At 44.8% G+C, this 18,250-nt stretch overlaps 1 protein-coding gene across 2 annotated transcripts in view; it reads left to right on the top strand.

Moving 5' to 3' along the window:
- The window catches only part of TMEM51 (transmembrane protein 51), a 66,696-nt gene extending 48,729 nt beyond the window's left edge, over window positions 1-17,967 (top strand). The window contains exons 2-4 of one of the 2 annotated variants that reach the window (XM_073585541.1): window positions 1,356-1,488; window positions 4,314-4,772; window positions 17,391-17,967. In XM_073585541.1, coding sequence (XP_073441642.1) covers window positions 4,432-4,772; window positions 17,391-17,790 — 741 coding nt within the window. In that variant the 5' untranslated portion in view covers window positions 1,356-1,488; window positions 4,314-4,431 and the 3' untranslated portion in view covers window positions 17,791-17,967. The remainder of the gene's footprint in view (window positions 1-1,355; window positions 1,489-4,313; window positions 4,773-17,390) is intronic. The other variant, XM_073585540.1, reaches the window with a different exon arrangement.
- Window positions 17,968-18,250: the final 283 nt, after the last annotated feature.

Below are 18,250 nucleotides of genomic sequence, written 5' to 3'. Positions count from 1 at the left end.
CGACTTCTGGCTCACACACCAGCCCCGTTGTGAGCTGATAAGTCCGTATCCGTAAAGGAGCAGAAATACAGTGGCCCATAGTTGTTTTGTAGTAATCACATGTCAGAGGTAAGAAATCCAGTTTTGAACTTTTATGCAAATTAGCCTGGAAGAGCATTGGGAGAGACAGCGGTGTATATAAACACCCCCCCCCCAAATGCTCTTTCAGGTTAATTTGCATAAAAGTTCAAAACTGGATTTCTTACCTCTGACATGTGATTACTACAAAAGAGGTAAGAAATCCAGTTTTGAACTTTTATGCAAATTAACCTGAAAGAGCATTTGGGGGGGTGTTTATATACACCGCTGTCTCTCCCAATGCTCTTCCAGGCTAATTTGCATGTGACTTCACTGATACACTATATTACTACAGATTCCTTTTACTAAAAAGCAGACATGGGTTTATGCTAATACCTGGCTTCTGCATTCTGCAGTGAACAGCCGTCTTACTAAGCCTTGTGTAACGCTTTATTAGATTTTTCTTCCCCTTGGCGATGGTCCACAGATGATTAAATGGCCTTTGGCTGCCATCCCATCGATGATTGTAGAAGAAACGTACTTTATAACCTCCAAATGATCTCAAAGAGCACATGTAAATGTTGTGTCCCAGCCGGAAGTGGTGCTTGTGTGTTGGCTCCAAAATCAACATTGTATCAGTGTGCACTTGTACCTGGCAGCATAATAATGATCTGTAAGGTGGCTTTATAATGGGTATTCTGCTCTGTGGCTGGTGTCCTTTACAGTCTAAAGGGCACAAACGTATTATACAATGTATGGGGGCCTCTCGGCTCTTCCCCAACAGGGGGAAAGAAGGATCCGGTCTGCTGAGTTTCAATGGCTGATTGTTTGGCACAGAGTTAAGCCCCCCGCCAGCGGAATCTGGCAGCATCTCTTTCATAGAGAACACAAGAATTAGGGGGAATCCAGAAAGGTAGCTGTGGACCAAACAGTCGTTCATCCAACAGCTATTTCATGTGTACGGCCAGTCTAAGATGCCCATGAATTATTAAAATAAAAATCTTGATTGCTGCAGCCACTACTTAGGCAGACAGAGCTGAAAAACATGGATATGGGAGAAAAGTGCTAGGGGCCGGAGTGTAATAAAATAATAAAAGCATGATTACTTACGTGTCAAAGAAGCACAAGATATATATATATATTTTATGTAATGTGTTAATATACTCGCTAATCGTCGTCTTTCTCTCTTCTGAGTCGAGTGATGACTATTCCGACTGTCCAACTCACACTGAGCTGTATGGGCCCATTTTACCATTTGCAATCTTTTGAAGTCACTCTTCTTTTTTTGTTTCTTGTAGTATTCACTGATGTTTTTGCGACTAAGGCGCCAATAATATAGCCACTAAGAAGGAGCAAATTACTCCAGAAAAGTGGAGAAATGGCAATGATGAATTGGGGCCATATCCGTGAGGCGGAAGTCACTATTGCAATGTAAGCCTGTTTAGCATTGTTTAATACACTTGCATTGTAAAAGCCACTTACTGCTCGCACATACAACCCAATGTGAGCCAGCAAGTTGGAAGAGCCATCAAGTGACTCGGAATCGGACCAGAATAGCCCTGCAAACGAGAAAACCTTGATCGTGATTACATCAAGCCATTGACGCTACAATACACTAATATTTAAAAAGGTTTAGGCAGTAAAAAAAAAAAAAATCTTTAAATCACCTGCTACACCAGTGCTTCCCGCCAACCTCTGTTTACTGTTTTGCAGTGATTGGCATTGACATGTGGCTGCTGCAGCCAATCACTGCCTCGACAATCGCACAGGCAGTGGATAGTGATTTGGGTACTAGTACTGTATTGATGCAGGTAGGCAAACAAAAAAACAATGTGGAACATCGGCAGTGCGAAATTTAGTATCAAATTTGTGCATTTATTTACTTATTTTTTAATCCTCCACCTACCCCAGCCTGTTTTTGTGTTGATCCCATCAGCCCCTTTAAGGAGCCTACTGCTAATTTATTATTGAGATGAATAGGAGCGGTGGCCTCAAGCAGGCAGGATTGTTTAATCTTTCTTTCATATTATGGATAGTGGTGAGTTCACTATTAAAGAAACTTCATAATGTTTTGGACTGGTTTATAAAGAATGATAAATATTCAAGTTTTAATCTTGAACATTGCCTTTCGTGGAAAATTACAACTTTTCACTTGTACATTAAGCTAGAGTCACACTGCGTTAAAACAGTACGTTCAACGCATAGTGTTAACGCTATAGCACAGCGCGATCGCGTTATGCTATACTGCTAGCGCAGATGCTTCATCTGCGTTAGCGGTGACATAGCCTCGGACGCTGCAGCCCGCGTCCGAGGCTCCGTCACAGAATGACGGCACATTGCTAGCGCATGCCAATTATGGCATGCGTTAGCAATGCGCCTGATAATGGGAGGTAATGGCAGCGTTAACGGATTGCGTTACATTGCGTTATGCCATGGTGTAACGCAGTCCATCTAACGGACTGCCATAACGCAATATGACCCTAGCCTTAGACCTTCAATCAATATTTTCGGTGACTGCACTTTGCCTTTAAAACAGCATCAATTCCTCTAGGTCAGTGTTCCCCCAACTCCAGTCCTCAAGAACCACCAACCGATCATATTTTCAGGATTTCCTTAGTATTGCCCAGTTGGTGGAATTATCACTCTGGGCAAAACTAAGGAAACCCTAAAAACTGATCCATTTGTGACTCTTAAGGACTGGAGTTGGGGAACATTGCTCTAGGTACTTGTATACAGTTTTTAAAGGAACTCTGTAGGGAGGCTGTTCCAAACATCTTGGAGAAATAACCACAGATCACCTGTGCAATTCTTTTTCCCCTTATAGTCCAGTAAAGTTTCAATGAGGTCTGTGGGGCCATATCATCACTTCCAGGAAAAGGACTTTCTTTACACCATAGATGGATCTTAATGACATTGGCTGTATATTTGAATCATTGTCCTTCTGCAGAATAAACTTGCAGGATCCTCCACCGTTCTTCATTGTTGCCTGCAGACCCTAATTATTGTGCCACTCTTCAGGCCTTCAGAGAACAAACTGCATTTTGTTACAGCCCAAAGAATTTCACATTTTGACTCCTCAGTCCAGAAGACCTGCTGCCATTTTTCTGCACCCCATCTCCTATGTTTTTGTGCACAGGTGAGTCTCTTGATCTTGTTTCCATACGGAAGGTATAACTATAGGCTGCAATTCTTCCTTGAAGGCCAGTTCTGGCCATATTTCTGCGAACAGTATATGGCTGAACCTGGGTCAGACTAGTGCCAGTTCTGAACTGATGGCACTGCTGGTCATCTTTTGATTTCAAAGTGAATTGCAAGTCTTTGGTGTTTTCACGAAAGTCAAAGATAGCTTTGCCAAAATGAGAGTGGTGGCCCATCGAATGCATTGAAATTTTCACCACCTTTTAATGCTGTAAATTTGACCAGAAATGTACTTGTCAGACTGGTGGAGGCTCACACCAGATAATGAATTTGGCTTATTTTACAAGTTGTTGGCGCCTCTTATTGAATTAAACACATCTTACTCCACTTGCCCCATTAAATAAAGCTGCAGTGTACAATGAATCTAGGCCCATACGTCTTTCATTTGCTGAACTAAGTTTCCTTGGGCGACCACTGCATCTATGTCTTCAAAGTTACCCACTTCTGTGTGTCCTCAATGCTTAGAAATGTAAGCAGAGACTTCTCGATCATATAATACAGTCAGGGAGGCGTCTGTCGGCAGCAGGTCAAAGATTCCGAACAAACTGCCAATGCCAATAAAAACAAAAATCTTCAAAGTAAAGAAGAACAAGCAGTCCTGGAAGCTATGATACAGCCTCTGATCTCATTATCATTCAGCCTGTCTGGCATTACATAAAGAAAGAAGGATTTGTACAAGTGACATCCACAGAAGATCTGTGGTTAGTCCTCAAAGATGTTTGGAAAACTCCCCTGCTGAGTTCCTTCAAGAACTGAGTGTACCTAGAAGAATTGATGTTTTGAAGGTAAAGGGTGGTCACACCAAATATCCATTTAATTCTAGATTTTTTTTTTTTTTTCGTTCACTTTACATTTTAATTGATCAAAATAATCTAACCCTTCTATATTTGCAGCATTTTTCCACATCTACCTAAAACATTTTCAACGCTGTGCTGTAGATCTATCAAGTTCAACCTTTCTTTTCTATTATTTTGAACACAAATGTTCTGCTAGTTCAACTACATCTAAAATCCTTTGAATTGCTTTCTAATATTTTGTTTTTTTGTTTTTCTTAACAGGTTTTTACGATGTATCTGAACAGCAGGTAGCAAAACTTTACCTTTGGCTTATACACAGGAGATATGTAATCAGACTTGACACTGCCATTTACACCTGTGGTTGGAGAAATCGGTGACCATGGCACCTTCAAAATCCAGTGGTTCCCATTATGCCCTTACCGCTATTGGAGTGGGCTTACTTGTTCTTGGCGTGGTGATGGCAGTGTGGAACCTTGTCCCGGGTTTTGGGAGCAATGACACACCCAACACATCCCAGGGTAACGCCAGCACGCCGCAGAGCAATGTGGACAATAACCTAAAAAGTAAGACCTTCTCGGTGGCCTATGTGCTGGTGGGATCTGGCATCGCTCTGCTTTTATTGGCCATCTGCTTAAGCATACGCAACAAACGCAAGCATCGTTTGAGTATGGAGGGCGTCCAGGTCATCCAGCAAGAAGCACAGCCACCAGCTGATGAAAAGTGAGTAAATGCCGATCTAGTGTCTCATGTATAGAGCTGATATTGGTCTCTGAATGGTGGTGCTTGCTGTACATGGTGTGTGTTTGCAGTTTATGATCATTATTGGTATTAATAGGAGTCTTAAGCCAAGATATGCAATTGACAGGTCCTCTTCTCATCATGTTAGATTGTATATGCTTCGGGGAAACTAACCAGGTGCGGCAGGCGCAGGGTGACCATGAACGACCTGGGGCTCTACATTGTATGGTGCTTACGATTAGAGACTGTAGGACACGGCCATTGGGTAGAAGGGAGAAAGACATCCAGCAACTACAATGGAAAGGACTATAAGAAACATTTGTTAGTAACTTTTAAAATATCAAAAAGGTTAAAAATGAAAATAATCACACTAGGCGTTTCGAGCACCAGGGCTATTAATCCCAGCACTAGTGTTATGATTACGAGCCCTAGTACTCGAAACGCATAGGCCTAGTATGCTATTCTTGTTTCCCCTTTTGTGATGTTTTAATAGTTAGTAATAGAAACATTATTTCTAGTCCTTTCCATTGTGGTTGATGGATCTCTTCCTGCCTTCTACCTGATCACTCGCATCCATGGGCTGGCCTGTGGTCCTTGTCTGTGCGAGGACTCAACAACTGTTTGGTAGTCTCTCACCTCCCGTACATGTGCCTGGAGCTGTGTGGTATTGGTCATCTGGTTACGAAGAGCATTGTCCACAATGAAGCAGTCATCCGTGTGGGATGTGGCAGAGGACATCCACGTCTCTGCCTTTCTGTGACTATTCCAGTCTCTATCTCTAACATCCTGCAGATGACTCTTGACACTAAGCTCAGTGGCCTCTTCCGTCTGAGAGCATCCTATTTTGAAGCCTCACAGTGGCGAGGTCCTGGTGATCAGTTGCTAGGTGTCGTCTTGGTCTCATGTTAAAATGTGATCCAATTCTAACTGAACCCTGAAACTTATTGGCCGATCCATGGATCAAACACTTGTGAATTTTGCCAGTAAGCTCCTTGTTGGAGAACAGCGAGTTGTGCAAAAAGTCCTGAAACATTGAACAGGTGATGTGCATCCAAAAGCTTTTACAGACGTCCCATTAAGGTCACCTAATAAGGTTACAGACCATTTTAAGGTAACCATTTTTGTCAGAAATCCATATATCCCTAACTTTTTGTGAGTAGAGTAGATTCTTTTTTTGTGCAACTTGTTTCTCGCAGTGTAACCACATTCACTTGCATTACAAAGTAGCAGCGACACTTGGCGATATTTTGCCATGCAACCTATCGCAGCCGAAGTGGTCGTGAAGCTCTAGCCTTTAAGGTTAAGTTGATATTTATTTTTTTTTTTAAGTTGTGCTTAAATACTCCAAATGATCTGCTTATGGAGTCAGGTGACCAGAAATAACGCTTCCACATTATATTCTGCTCAGCCCTGTTATCTCCTGTTCTCTTGCATATTTTTGATGCTGCAGGTGGAGATATACCCGAATGTAACCTTATTTCTGGTATTACACAGGTAGCAGCTGCATGTGGAGACTTGTGCAGGAACCAGCAATACAACATTGCAACAGAACATAGTTTTTTGAAAAGAGATAGTTATGCCAACCTAGGGTGAACCTGCAACGTCACTGGTTCTGCTATGCCCGGGATCCAGCAAGGTTTGAAATAGAAGTCATCTAACACACAGGCATTGGTTTATAAAAATCCTTGAATTCCGACTTTCATTGAGCCGCGTTACCCCGGTGTATAACATTCTTTACTGACGTGACAGACCGGCCGGTGGGGCAGAGCTCAATGAAGCCACGGGGCGGTCCTGTAATGGGAGGTGTTACAAGTCAAATTATGACATTTCTTCCCTCCTAAACAATGCCCCATCACCTGTGAGTGATATTACTGAGAAGTTGAAAGAATCGCAGCATGTGGCAATGGGGTCACCGAGTGCTGAGAAGTCAGCAGAGCGTTGGTGACTTTTATGCAGAGTCTAAATGGATCACCAGCCAGGGCAGTGGGGTTACTCGGTATCGGGCCGGTGTCTCAGAGTGATGTCACGGTGGCGGTGACCCGGTCCGTGGCCCTGGGCGCCCATGCAAAAGGGGTGAAAGATAGCTGAATAAAGTTTATAGGTGGATGATACGTGACGCCACCTGTGGTGCTCGGCAATGAAGGGGTTAAGCCGACGACGCAGGCAGATCCTCTGGGACAGATGGTATAAGGCAGCAAGATGTGATAGCTCCCCACAGGTAGAGCTGTAGTGTGGCGCCCCTGAGGCTCAGTCTCCATAGAGGTACTGCACCTTCTCCTAAGGTGTAGTGCCCCACCACCTAGGTAAGGTGGGAACTCCTTTCCACACTCCCAACACTCGCACCCCACACAACAGGGTAGTTCTGCACAACCACATTGCGGCTCAGTGCTTAGAGAGTAGCAGAGCACCTCTGGTGGTTCCCTGCATGGAACACTGGATGTGCTGGGAGGTGGGTGGAGTTGAGATCCATATAAAAGATGGGGAAGGTTTAGAATTAGAGGTCAGGCGAGAGGAGGTCAGTCTGAAGTCAGTCGGAGGGGAGTCAGGACAGTCAGTCAGGAGAGTCTGAGGACGGGTCCGAGAGGAAGGAGATCCCTAGAAGAGGTAGAGGAGTGCTGCAGCTGCCTCAGTGATCTGAGCCAACTGGCATGGGAAAGGAACAGAAGGAGAAAGACATACAACTGCAACCTAAGCTTCCATAAGAGAGAAGGAACAGTGCGGAACGAAGGAGTAGGAGAACAGAGAGGAGACATGGGTTGGAAGAGGAACCCTGCCTATAGGTTCTCAGCGCAAGGCCGGGGCCCGGTCCCCGAGACTGTATGGACACTTATGGTTCTGCAGCAGACACCGGTGGAGTAGTTGGCTGTAAATGCACTACTCCCATCTAAGACTTGGGGCACAACAGCAACTGAATAGAGAGCCAGGACTTCGGAGAAGGGAGTCCCCGAGAGAGGCTACAGCTGTCTGCCATACGAGTAGAGTTGTTAGGAACATCTGACAGGAGGAACTCCAGATTACCACGGTACTGGAGCTCTTCACACCTTAAGGCGCAATAGAGGAGTCGTTCAGGAAAGGTACATGTTGGCGGAGTGTTGAAGAGGAGAATCCTGACTTGCCCGGGAGGTTGATTGAGTCTCTGCCCCGGAGGACACAGCACGGAGGCAGGCACCAGTGTGTACCACGGACTGTGAGTAAAGCTTTGGAACTACAAGCCCTGGTGTCTTCCATTCATTTGTGCGCTAACACCGTCAGCACTGCTACATCTGGGTACCAGCATTCCTCACACTGCCTGCGCCTATTCTCCTCTATTGCAATTACACTGCCCTGGGGTTACAGCTTCACCTGTGGGGAGCTACACCATCTATGCTGCAACACACCATCAGCCCCAGAGGATCTGCACGCAGCGTTGGCTTAAAATCTTGCTTGCCAAACACCACAGGTGGCGTCACGAACTGTTCACATAAACCATATCACAAACCACCATTGATTTGGGCGCCCAGGGCCACGGACCGGGTCACCGCTGCTGTGACGCATTTCCCCCTGACACTGGCCCGGTACCGAGTACCCCACAACCCTGGGAGGTCGACCCAGTAGTCCCAGGGCAGTAGTAATAGGTGTTGAGGAAGAGGGTGCGGTGTTAGGCACAGAGATGTAGCAGTTTGCAGGAAGAATGCAATGACACAACAGGGTGCAGTTTCCGTTTCCTTTACTGTGCTTTGTAAGTGCAGTCCAGGATCCAGAGTACAGATGGAACAGGAGTTCATCAGCCTGGGAGCAACTTAGGAATCTCTCTATGCAGATGGGTTGTGTAGTCTCCTTTCTAGCGCTTATCTGAGGTACTTGCAGTACTGAGTTACACTGAAGTTCCCCTTGCTTCATCTCTTTAGAACTCCCCTCGTATGGCAGACAGCCGTAGCCTCCTTTTTCTGGCTCACACAAGTTGCTGCTGTGCCTCCGAGTCTTAGTTGGGAACATAGCATTTACAGCTTCAAGTTCCTCTGGTTTCTGCTGCAGGACCATCAGCATCCATACAACCTCAGATACCGGACTCCGAACCATGCGCTACAGCTAGACGTGAGCCTGAATTCTGCTCAATCCTCCAGCTCCTCTTTTCCCTCTTCACAGAACTGAACTAACTTCCCTTTCCTGGCCCCAGAGAGCATCTCCTCCCCCAGTTTGGTTCAGAGCTCCCTCTGCTGGCCTGGAGTGGGAACTGTGCTGTATTTGTCTGATAGAGAGACCCTTCATTGCTTCCAAGCATGACATCACCCTCCCTAGGAGGAAGGTAATGCCACTGTGGCGACCATACCTCTGGGGGCACCACATAAACGTCCTCTGGTATTAACACTAGCAAAAAAAACTGTTCACCAGGAGCTTCATGGCATCTGTTTTCATTGCTGAGCAGCTGCATGCAGCCTTACATCACCAAGCGCAATGCCGAGCGTCAGATGTAGTGCTGTAAAGCCGCCATTACTGGAGTCTCGAGGAAATGAGTTCTGTGCAGTGACGGATCACACTTATCTGGTGTCTGATGGATGAGTCTGTGTTTGGTGATTGTCAGGAGAACGCTGCCCATCTGACTGCATTGTTCCAAGTGTAATGTTTGGTGCAGGAGCAATGATGCTATGGGTTGGTTTTTCAGGGGTTGGCCTCTGCCATTATTTCCAGTGAAGGGTTACCATTCGTGGTTCAGCATACAAGAAATTTTGGACAATTTTTTTAGTTTCTAACTTTGTGGGCGAAAGTAGCTTTTTCTGTTCCCTATGACGAGTCCAGTGCACAAGATCCATAAAGGCATGGTGGTAGGGGGAGAACAAAAATGTGGTCGCCCAGAGACTGGACCTCAGCCCCAATCAACACCTTTGGGATGAAATAGATCAGGGATTGTGACCCAGCCTCTCCTGCAATATTGGCGTCTGACCTCGCAAATGACTTTCTGGTTGATGGGGCAAAAATTTACACAGACGCCTCCAAAGTCTTGTAGAAATCTTTCCCAATAGAGTGGGGGTCTGTTATAGCTGCAGAGAGTCCGACTCCATGATAATGTGTATGGATGGAGACTAAGAGGTCATAAAAGCTTCTGTAGGTGGGATGCGGAGGGGGCACATACTTATGTCCTTTTATAGTGAATTTAGACCCCCTGGAAGATAGGCAGACGCACTTTCTAGCACTCCTCGGTTGTATGGACTCATTTTACAGGGACTGTAAAGCTGCGCATTTACATCTGCTGATTGTAGGTGTAGCGCTCCAGTCTATGGCGTGCTCCTAATTTATAATCCGGAGTATTTAGTTTGAGAGTAAAAGACCCTTCTATTAAGTTTGCAGATCTGTAGCAAGGAGGCTTTTTTTTTCTCTTTTTCCAGCCTTGCGTATACCCTAGTAAAGCGAAGGGGACGAGCAGCAGAAGATCTCATTAACACGGAGATGATCAGCCATTTAACATGTATCAATTCCTTTTCTCTTGTATCTCTTAATAAAAAGAGCCGATGGAGAGAGACGATGACTGAGCTGCGCCTCGCATTGTGCCAGATAACTGCAGTGCATAATGACTCCAAGACACATTGATTTTCGTGCCATTGTGACGGAGTCTGCCCGATGGGATTGAAGCTTTTCTTCATCCCCGAATAGCGAAAAGAAATGACCAGAAAGTGAGACTCCTAGAGCCAAATGTGGGTACTCCCAGCACATTACTGCCACAAATCTGTAGCGCTGCCCCCTGCTGTCTAACTATACTTTATTCAGCATGGAAAATCAGAAAACGGTGAAAATCACTTTATTAGGGGAGTTGTCTTCATCCTTGCTTAAAATGAAAAAAAAAAAGAAAAAAAATTCTTTATGTAATTGGGTTCCAAACTCCCACAAACTTGCAGCCAAGCCATCATAGTGGGCTGACTGATGGACTCTCAGTTAACTCATTCTGCAGATCACTGATGGGCACTCACTTAACTCATTTTGCAGCCAATACAACACAGAAGCTGTAGAAGGTAAATGGTGCAAAATCACCCAGCCATTTGCATCCAGCTCAGTTGTGCTTCTGTCAGAGAACCTGCAATCGTCTGCAGCGGTCAGTAGATTAGGCTGACCCATCATCGAATAATTCTCTATTGGTTGCATAGAAATATTTTTGGCAGTGCCCAGATATCTGGAATAACTACTTTGTGGAATAATCACACTGGGAGTATATTTAGAAAAGCTGGGGGACCTCTGAAAAATGTTTTTGTAAGATGCACGTAGCATTTTTGTAGTGTTTTTTTTCTTTTTTTAAAGCTGTGTTTTACATCACCAGCAAAGTATATAAGATTTCTGAAGTCTCGTGCGCACACACATTGTTTTTTCCTGACCGATTTTGCAAATCGCAGCGTTTTGTTTTTTTTCAGCGTATTTGCAGCGTTTTTTTCACCCATAGGAAACAGGTTAGTGCAAAAGCACAGGGATCAGGTTTTTGGTGCAAAAACTTAAGGAAGTTAAATCATGCTTTTTTTTGGGAGGGGCACTAAACTTTATCAACATGCACAAGAGACCGCAAAAGCGCAAGAATAAAAACGCAGCAAAAACTGCTTTTTGTAAGCAGCTTAAAGTTTTGCATTAAAAAACACAGCAAAAATGCAACATGTGAACATGGCCTAAAGCTGCTGTCTGTGTAATAGGATGTATGGCAATAAGCTCCAGCATCGATGTGACTTTGGAATTAATGTTGGTCAGGCCACACATTTAAACGGAACCTGTCTCCTCTTTTTTTTGGCCTACCAGCTAAAAATATCAGTTAATTGGATGTCATCTATATGTTCCACAACTACTTCTGAAACCCCCTGACTCCCCATGTATCACACTTAAAAACCTTTTTTATTGCTCCCGCGCTGTATGGCAATGTGTTCAGTCCGGTCCGATGGGCGTTGCCTCTGTTCCCTCACTCCACTCCTCCTTGGTTTGCTGTACACATTCCTTGCCATGAATATCACAGATTGCGTAGAGATTTCGTGCATGCGCATTCAAATGGGATCTCGTGCGTGCCAGTATATTTTGCCCAACTGCAGGCAAATTCGAAACGCAGTAGTGCGCATGCGTACACATTACCATACAGCGCCCCTGTGTTCCAACTTTGCTCTGGTTAGTGTTTTCCTATACGCTTCGGCCTCCCACCTCCTAGGGTTCGGGAGGGAACAGATGAGGGATTATATAGGAGCACAACAAAGCACATGAGCCTCACTTATCCACCTTCAGTAGTAATCCCGGGGACAGGTGTAGACTAGGATGCGTCTAGTTGGAAGGATTGGATAGGCGCCCACAGTCCCTAGTCACCCCGTGACAGGTAGAGGGATTCTCTCTGGTACAGCTGCTGCCTATAGATACTCTACTGGTTGCTCTACTTGCATTTTGTAGGACCGCAAGATGGTGGGAACAGGTGGGTGGCAACATGATTGCATGTTCGGATTACACAAGGTTTGTTTGCAGTCACTTGTCTTAAGACTTGGGCTGAGATAGACACAGAAACATTACGTCACAGTGTAGTGCAGGTAAAGGATGTCTAAGGCCCCTTTCACAAACGTCAGTGTCTCCGGTACGTGTGGTGACAGTTTTCTTTCATACCGGAAACACTGACACACGTAGACCCATTCAAATGAATGGATCACAAAGCGTGCTGCACACGGAGGACAGTGCACATTGTCCTCCATGTGCACGGACGGCCGCAGGGGAAGTAGCGCTACTGTAAGCCACTGTTCCTCGGCGGCAGGTGCTGAACGTGGCTGTCATTATTCTCCTACTCTCCTCTGCTCTGCCGGCGAGCAGAGGAGAATGAATGAAAAACACGACATGGGTTGCCCGTGTTTTTTAACCAACCTGGCAAAACTCACAGGTGCGGGCTGCTGTTCACTCGCTGGTAAGGGACCATGGATATGGGGCCCCCCCAGCCTAAAACACAGCAGCCCACAGCTGTCCAGAAAAGGCGCATCTATTAGATGCGCCAATTATGTAGCTTTGTCCGGGTCTTCTCACTTGCCCTGTAGCGGTGGCAAGTGGGGTTAATGTTTGTTGGGTTAATGTCACCTTCCTATTGTAAGGTGACATCAAGCCAACGGCTTAGTAATGGAGAGGTGTCAATAAGACACCTATCCATTATTAATCCTATAGTTGTTAAAGAATTAAATAAGCACCACACAGTAAGAATAAAGTATTTTAATGAGATCATACATCATACAGTTTTGCCATCTTTATTGTACTGCTAATCCAAGCGACGCCCTCGATCTCCTGCAAAAAAAAAAATTAAAATACCGAACAATATACCATACCTGTCCGGCGTTCAGTCCCACGCTGCAATCCATATCATAGCCATATACAGTTTACAACTGGATCGGTGCTAATGCGACGGCTCCGGCTGTAAACTACTGATGAATGTATGAGAAGCAGCTGGCGCAGGCTCAGTAACTAACGGTGACGTCACTGAGTCTCTGCTCGCTGCCAGCCTCAGGACCGTGGGAGAATGCAAGTGATGAGGTCATGGCAGTTTAAGTTCTGTCAGTGACCTCATCACTTGCATTCTCACACGGTCCGGAGGTCAGTTTATCAGTCATTCATTCTCCTCTGCTTGCTCTGATCGTGGCAGAACAGGGGAGAATGGATGAAAGCAGTGTTCAGCACCTGCTGCCGGGGAACAGTGCTTACAGTAGCGCTTCTACCCTGGCGGCCCTCCGTGTGGTACTGATGTGGCAACTTTGCTTCTAGTCGTGCAAGCTGCGTGCATGCAGCAGAGTTCTTTCCTCTGTATGTAGGAAACTGGCCTATTTGCGATCCCCACAAACTGCGCCAAGCATGCTGCAAAAAAAATTCAACTTTTTGCAAGTTGCTTGTTGCAGTCGCGATACCTTGTGGGTTTCTGATTGCTACATGAAGCTGTGTTGTAGCAGTGCCATAGAGTGATCATAACCCAAAATTGCTGTCTGCTTGGGAACTGTAGGTGGAAAATGCAATGTTTAATGCGACTATTTGCAATGTTTCTTTGCTTTTCATTTTACATGTACTATTGCAATAAATGAAGCGGGTTAACTTACCATTTTCTGCTCTCTGCTGGCAGTCAGTGGATAGAAACCTGCACTTTTACAATGATTTATTTTTTCTTGTTTTTATGGATCCTAACAACCCTTTTAATTTTTCATCTTTAGTTACTGAAGAAACTAAATGTCAGAGCAGAAGACAATAAGTGGTTATAAATAATGGATAGTCTGGTCGGGTTGTTCTTCTCGCTCTTGCTCTCTGCGCCCTTCATTCTTTCGGCTGACAATTAGGTCAGCATGTATAAAATACTCGGAGCTGGGGAATATAAGGTCACCTAGTAGGTGAACAGTATGTTCCGGCTGATAACGTGGCCTCATCTTATGGATATTAACAAGAAATTGTTGAGGGATTTTGCATTGGAGCACAGTTTCAACTCTGCAGTGACCAAAAGGTCTGTTGGGGAAGGATCTAGACTACGTAAGTCATAGTACACATTAGGGAAAATTTATTAAAGGGGTTGTCCATGACTTTAACATTGATAGCCTATCCTTAGGATAGATCATCAATGTCTGATTGGTGGTGGTGCTGCACCCCCCGCCAATCAATGCTGGAGGTGACCAGAACTACTGAGTTATGGAGTTGCACAGCTCCATGGAATGTATAGCGGCCGGGGACTGTCGGATGTGGCGGATGTGCAGAACCCGGCTGCAGCCACTATTCCATCGACAGAGCTGTGCTGGGTATTTCCAGCCGACGACATGAGCAGATGATCAGCATGGGTTCGGCACCGCCATCAATCAAACCTATCCTAAGGACAAGCTATCGATGTTAATCATAGCCTCTTTAAAGCTACAGTGGCATGTAAACATTTGGGCACCCCTGGTCTAAATTACTGTTGTTGTGAACAGTTAAACAAGTTGAGGATGAAATTATCTCTAAAAGACCTAAAGTTATAGATGACCCGTTTCCTTTGCATTTTAGGCACAAGTAAAAAATTACAATATATTTTTTCATTTTAAAAATTGCAAAAGGGAAAATAGGGCCGATGCTTTGGAGATTGTGTGCTCCGATAACTGTGACCAAGGTTTCAGACCTCAATTAGCCTGTTGGGGTACGTTCCCATGATCTGGAAGTAGCAGCGCTTTGGATGCCCAGTGTATGCTTGCTGCATGTGCTCACTGATCCATGCTGATTTACCACATTCAATACATTCTATTGACGCAATTTCTGTTGCGGAGAAATTGACATGCTGTGGTCCTGAAAGACGCGCTAAATGTCAGTGTCTAGAAATCCCATCCACTGTGCTGTCACATCTGTCTGTTGTGGATGTGATGCTACATAAATACGCAGCTCAAACCCTGATCGTGGCCACGTACCCTTAGGGTGTGTGCACACGCTGCAGATTCTGCTGCGGATCCACTGTGGTTTTGGCCCTGTGGATCCGCAGCAGTTTCTGCTGTGGTGTACAGTACCATAATATCCTATGGGAAATGGAAACCGCAGGGCAGACGGTGCAGATTTTTCCGCGCCGATTTGCTGCGGTTTCTAATCCGCAGAAAGAATTGACATGTTACTTCTTTTCTGCGGATTCCGCTGCGGTTTACCATCTCCTCCATTGTAGAGGTGATAAACCGCAGGGGAAAACCGCAGGCCAATCCACAGATAAATCGCAGGTCTTTTGACCCGCGGATTTACCTGTGGAGTTTGCTAAATCCGGCCGGAACAATCCGCAGCAGAATCCGCAGCGTGTGCACGTACCCTTAGGGTATGTGCAGATTCTGGTGCAGCTCTGCAGAACTGCAGGAGAACTGCAAGTGATGTACAGTTTCATTTAAGGCTATGTAAACCAAAAAAAAACACTGAGCACATGCTGCAGATTTTTCCGGCAAGATTTGGTGCAGATTTAAAACTGCAGCTCGTCACTTCTTTTGTGCAGTTCTGCAGCAGTTTTTCATCTGCTCCATTATAGAAATCTGCACAAAAACTGCACTAAATCTGCACTAAAACTGCAGGTAAAACGAAGGTCATTTTACCTGCAAATTTAGCAAAATCTGCGCGGAAAATTCCACAGCAGAATCCACACCACGTGCACATAGCCTTAGTTATGGCTTGTTCACTGTCATCGTTGGGGAAAGCCCAGGTGATGCAAATTTCCCAACTTTATAAAAATCCAACCTCCTCTAATTTGTGCCAAAAACAGCAGTCTTAGGTTCTTCTTGCACTCTGAAAATGGTGATGGCTCACAAAGCAGGAGAAGGCTATAAGAAGATGGCAAAGCGTTTTCAAGTTGCCCTTTCCTCAGTTCGAAATGTAATTGAAAGGAATTTGTCATCTCAGCTAAATCTGTGGACAAGTTCGCTTTAAGAACCCGATTGACTGAGTGATCATCCATCGCAAAGGCAGAATTATTATGCTTTTTGTTATATAGCACCATCATATTGCACAGTGTGTTACATATCATCACTGTCCCCATTAGGGCTCACAATCTAGATTCCCTATAAGTATGGATTTGGAGTGTGGGAGGAACCCGTAGGAAACCCATGGAAACACGGAGAACATACAAACTCCTTGTAGATGTTGTTCTTGGTGGGGTGTGAGCCCAAGACACCAGTGCTGCAAAGCAACAGTGCTAACCACTGAGCCACCATACAGTGCTAACCACTGAGCCACTGTGTTGCCCACATAAATATCGAAAATTGGGCAGCACAAATTGCTAATGCAATGGAAATTCATGTAATTTTCTCTATTTAGTTGAGTCGAAGTAAAGAGGCGCTGCAGCTGCGCTGCTTTTACAAAATGCACAGTAAGCGTGTAAGTAAGAAATGCAAGATTCCCAGGACTCCTGGGAGAGTTCTCGGATCGTGTGGACACCTAAATCCCTACAACAAGGGTTGGTATAAATGGAGGGGATTTGATTGTGTGGTCTACATATTCCTTTTGTGGGGGTTGCGGAAGGAGGTCTTATGCACACATTTTTTTTTACTCCAATATTCTGTAGGTTGGGGACTTGGATAAATGGAGCAGGATGTAAGGGAACTATTTTGTAGAGTTCACTGTGGGTTTTTTTTTTTTTTTGGTGTGTGTGTGTTTTTCGTGTTCCTGAGGACTAATGCAATTTCTTGCCAATATATCCATTTTGCATTTTTACCGGTGTGCGCCCCTGTGTATACTACAGTCACTAGAAGCTGCAGGCACCATCTGTGTCTCTCTGCTTCTGTCTCCCTTCAGCACCTCCCACTTCATAGACTTCTATAAGCAGCAGCTGTAATCTGATCCCTCAGTGATGTGCAGATGGGTTTGAGTAGTGAATTCAAAGTGAATGATCAGTGCAAGGATGAGGGGGAAGAAAAGCTGTGACGTATGTGGTGTATTACTAAGATTCTTTTGTGTGTACTGTTGATTTTTTTTTTTTTTTTTAAAGAAATTGAAACAATTACCCTTTTAAAGTGAATGAATGATTTTTGTGATTAGAAATTGGTGTAGCCTATGGAACAATTTTGCATATTTCATGGTGCCGTGGCTGATACCAGTTACACTAGTGTTGGGTCCACCCATGGGTCAGACATGTTGGAAGAGAATGACCTTTTATTTTATTTTTTCCCCTTTTAGTCACGAAGAGGTGGACGCCCCCCGTTACTCTGCTCCCAGCTATGATGAAGTGATGAGGATTGGTTACAGCGCCGCAGAAGCAACGGAGACTGAGCCCCATGGGAGGATGAGCGTTTCCCTCCCATCCTACGAATCCTTGACCGAACTCGATGAGTCCACCCCCACTAGACCCAACACCTCTTCCGCAAAACAAGAGCAGGCGCAGAGGACAAACTCTCGCTCCGGGAAAGAGAAAAAGCCTTTGAATATCAGAAGAATCAAATCTGACAAACTTCACCTAAAAGAATTTAGACTGAACCTGTCGGGTCAGAGCAAGACAGCAGAAACACAAAAGATAGAACCGATCACCCCTCCCCCACAATATGAAGATAAGAGAATCACCTCGGATCAGCCCGTATAGGGACTTCCATGCTATGACCACATACTTTTTTTTTTTTGTTTTTTTCATTTTTACTTCGTTTTCTACAGCTATTGTTTATATAAATACAATTTTTATTCTTTTTCTTTCTGAACATATTCCACACATTTTTGTAAATTACATGGATGTTTATGGGTTTAATAAATGTTCTGTACTATTTTTGCCATGGAATAATATTCTCCGTGTCTCCATTGCCAGTCAACACACACACTACCTGGTCATTATTAGGTACTGGATATAAGATTAGGGATACTCTGGGGTGCGGATATCTCCAGGTGGCATTAAATGATGACGGGTGTGTGTTGCGACCAACCGCAATTGTCACAATGAATCCAACGCTGTGGGTCACAGTCTTTCGCTCCATAGACTTCAACGTTAGTTGTGTGGAGCTGGGACTCTGTGCCTCACATACATACATACATACATACATACATACATTCAT

The sequence above is a fragment of the Dendrobates tinctorius genome, unplaced genomic scaffold (genome assembly GCF_039654945.1).
Source record: "Dendrobates tinctorius isolate UK_male_01 unplaced genomic scaffold, ASM3965494v1 ptg000086l, whole genome shotgun sequence".
Classification (NCBI taxonomy): Eukaryota; Metazoa; Chordata; class Amphibia; order Anura; family Dendrobatidae; genus Dendrobates; species Dendrobates tinctorius.
Note: the sequence above shows the minus strand (reverse complement) of the source record. Positions and strands in the feature narration are given on the sequence as shown.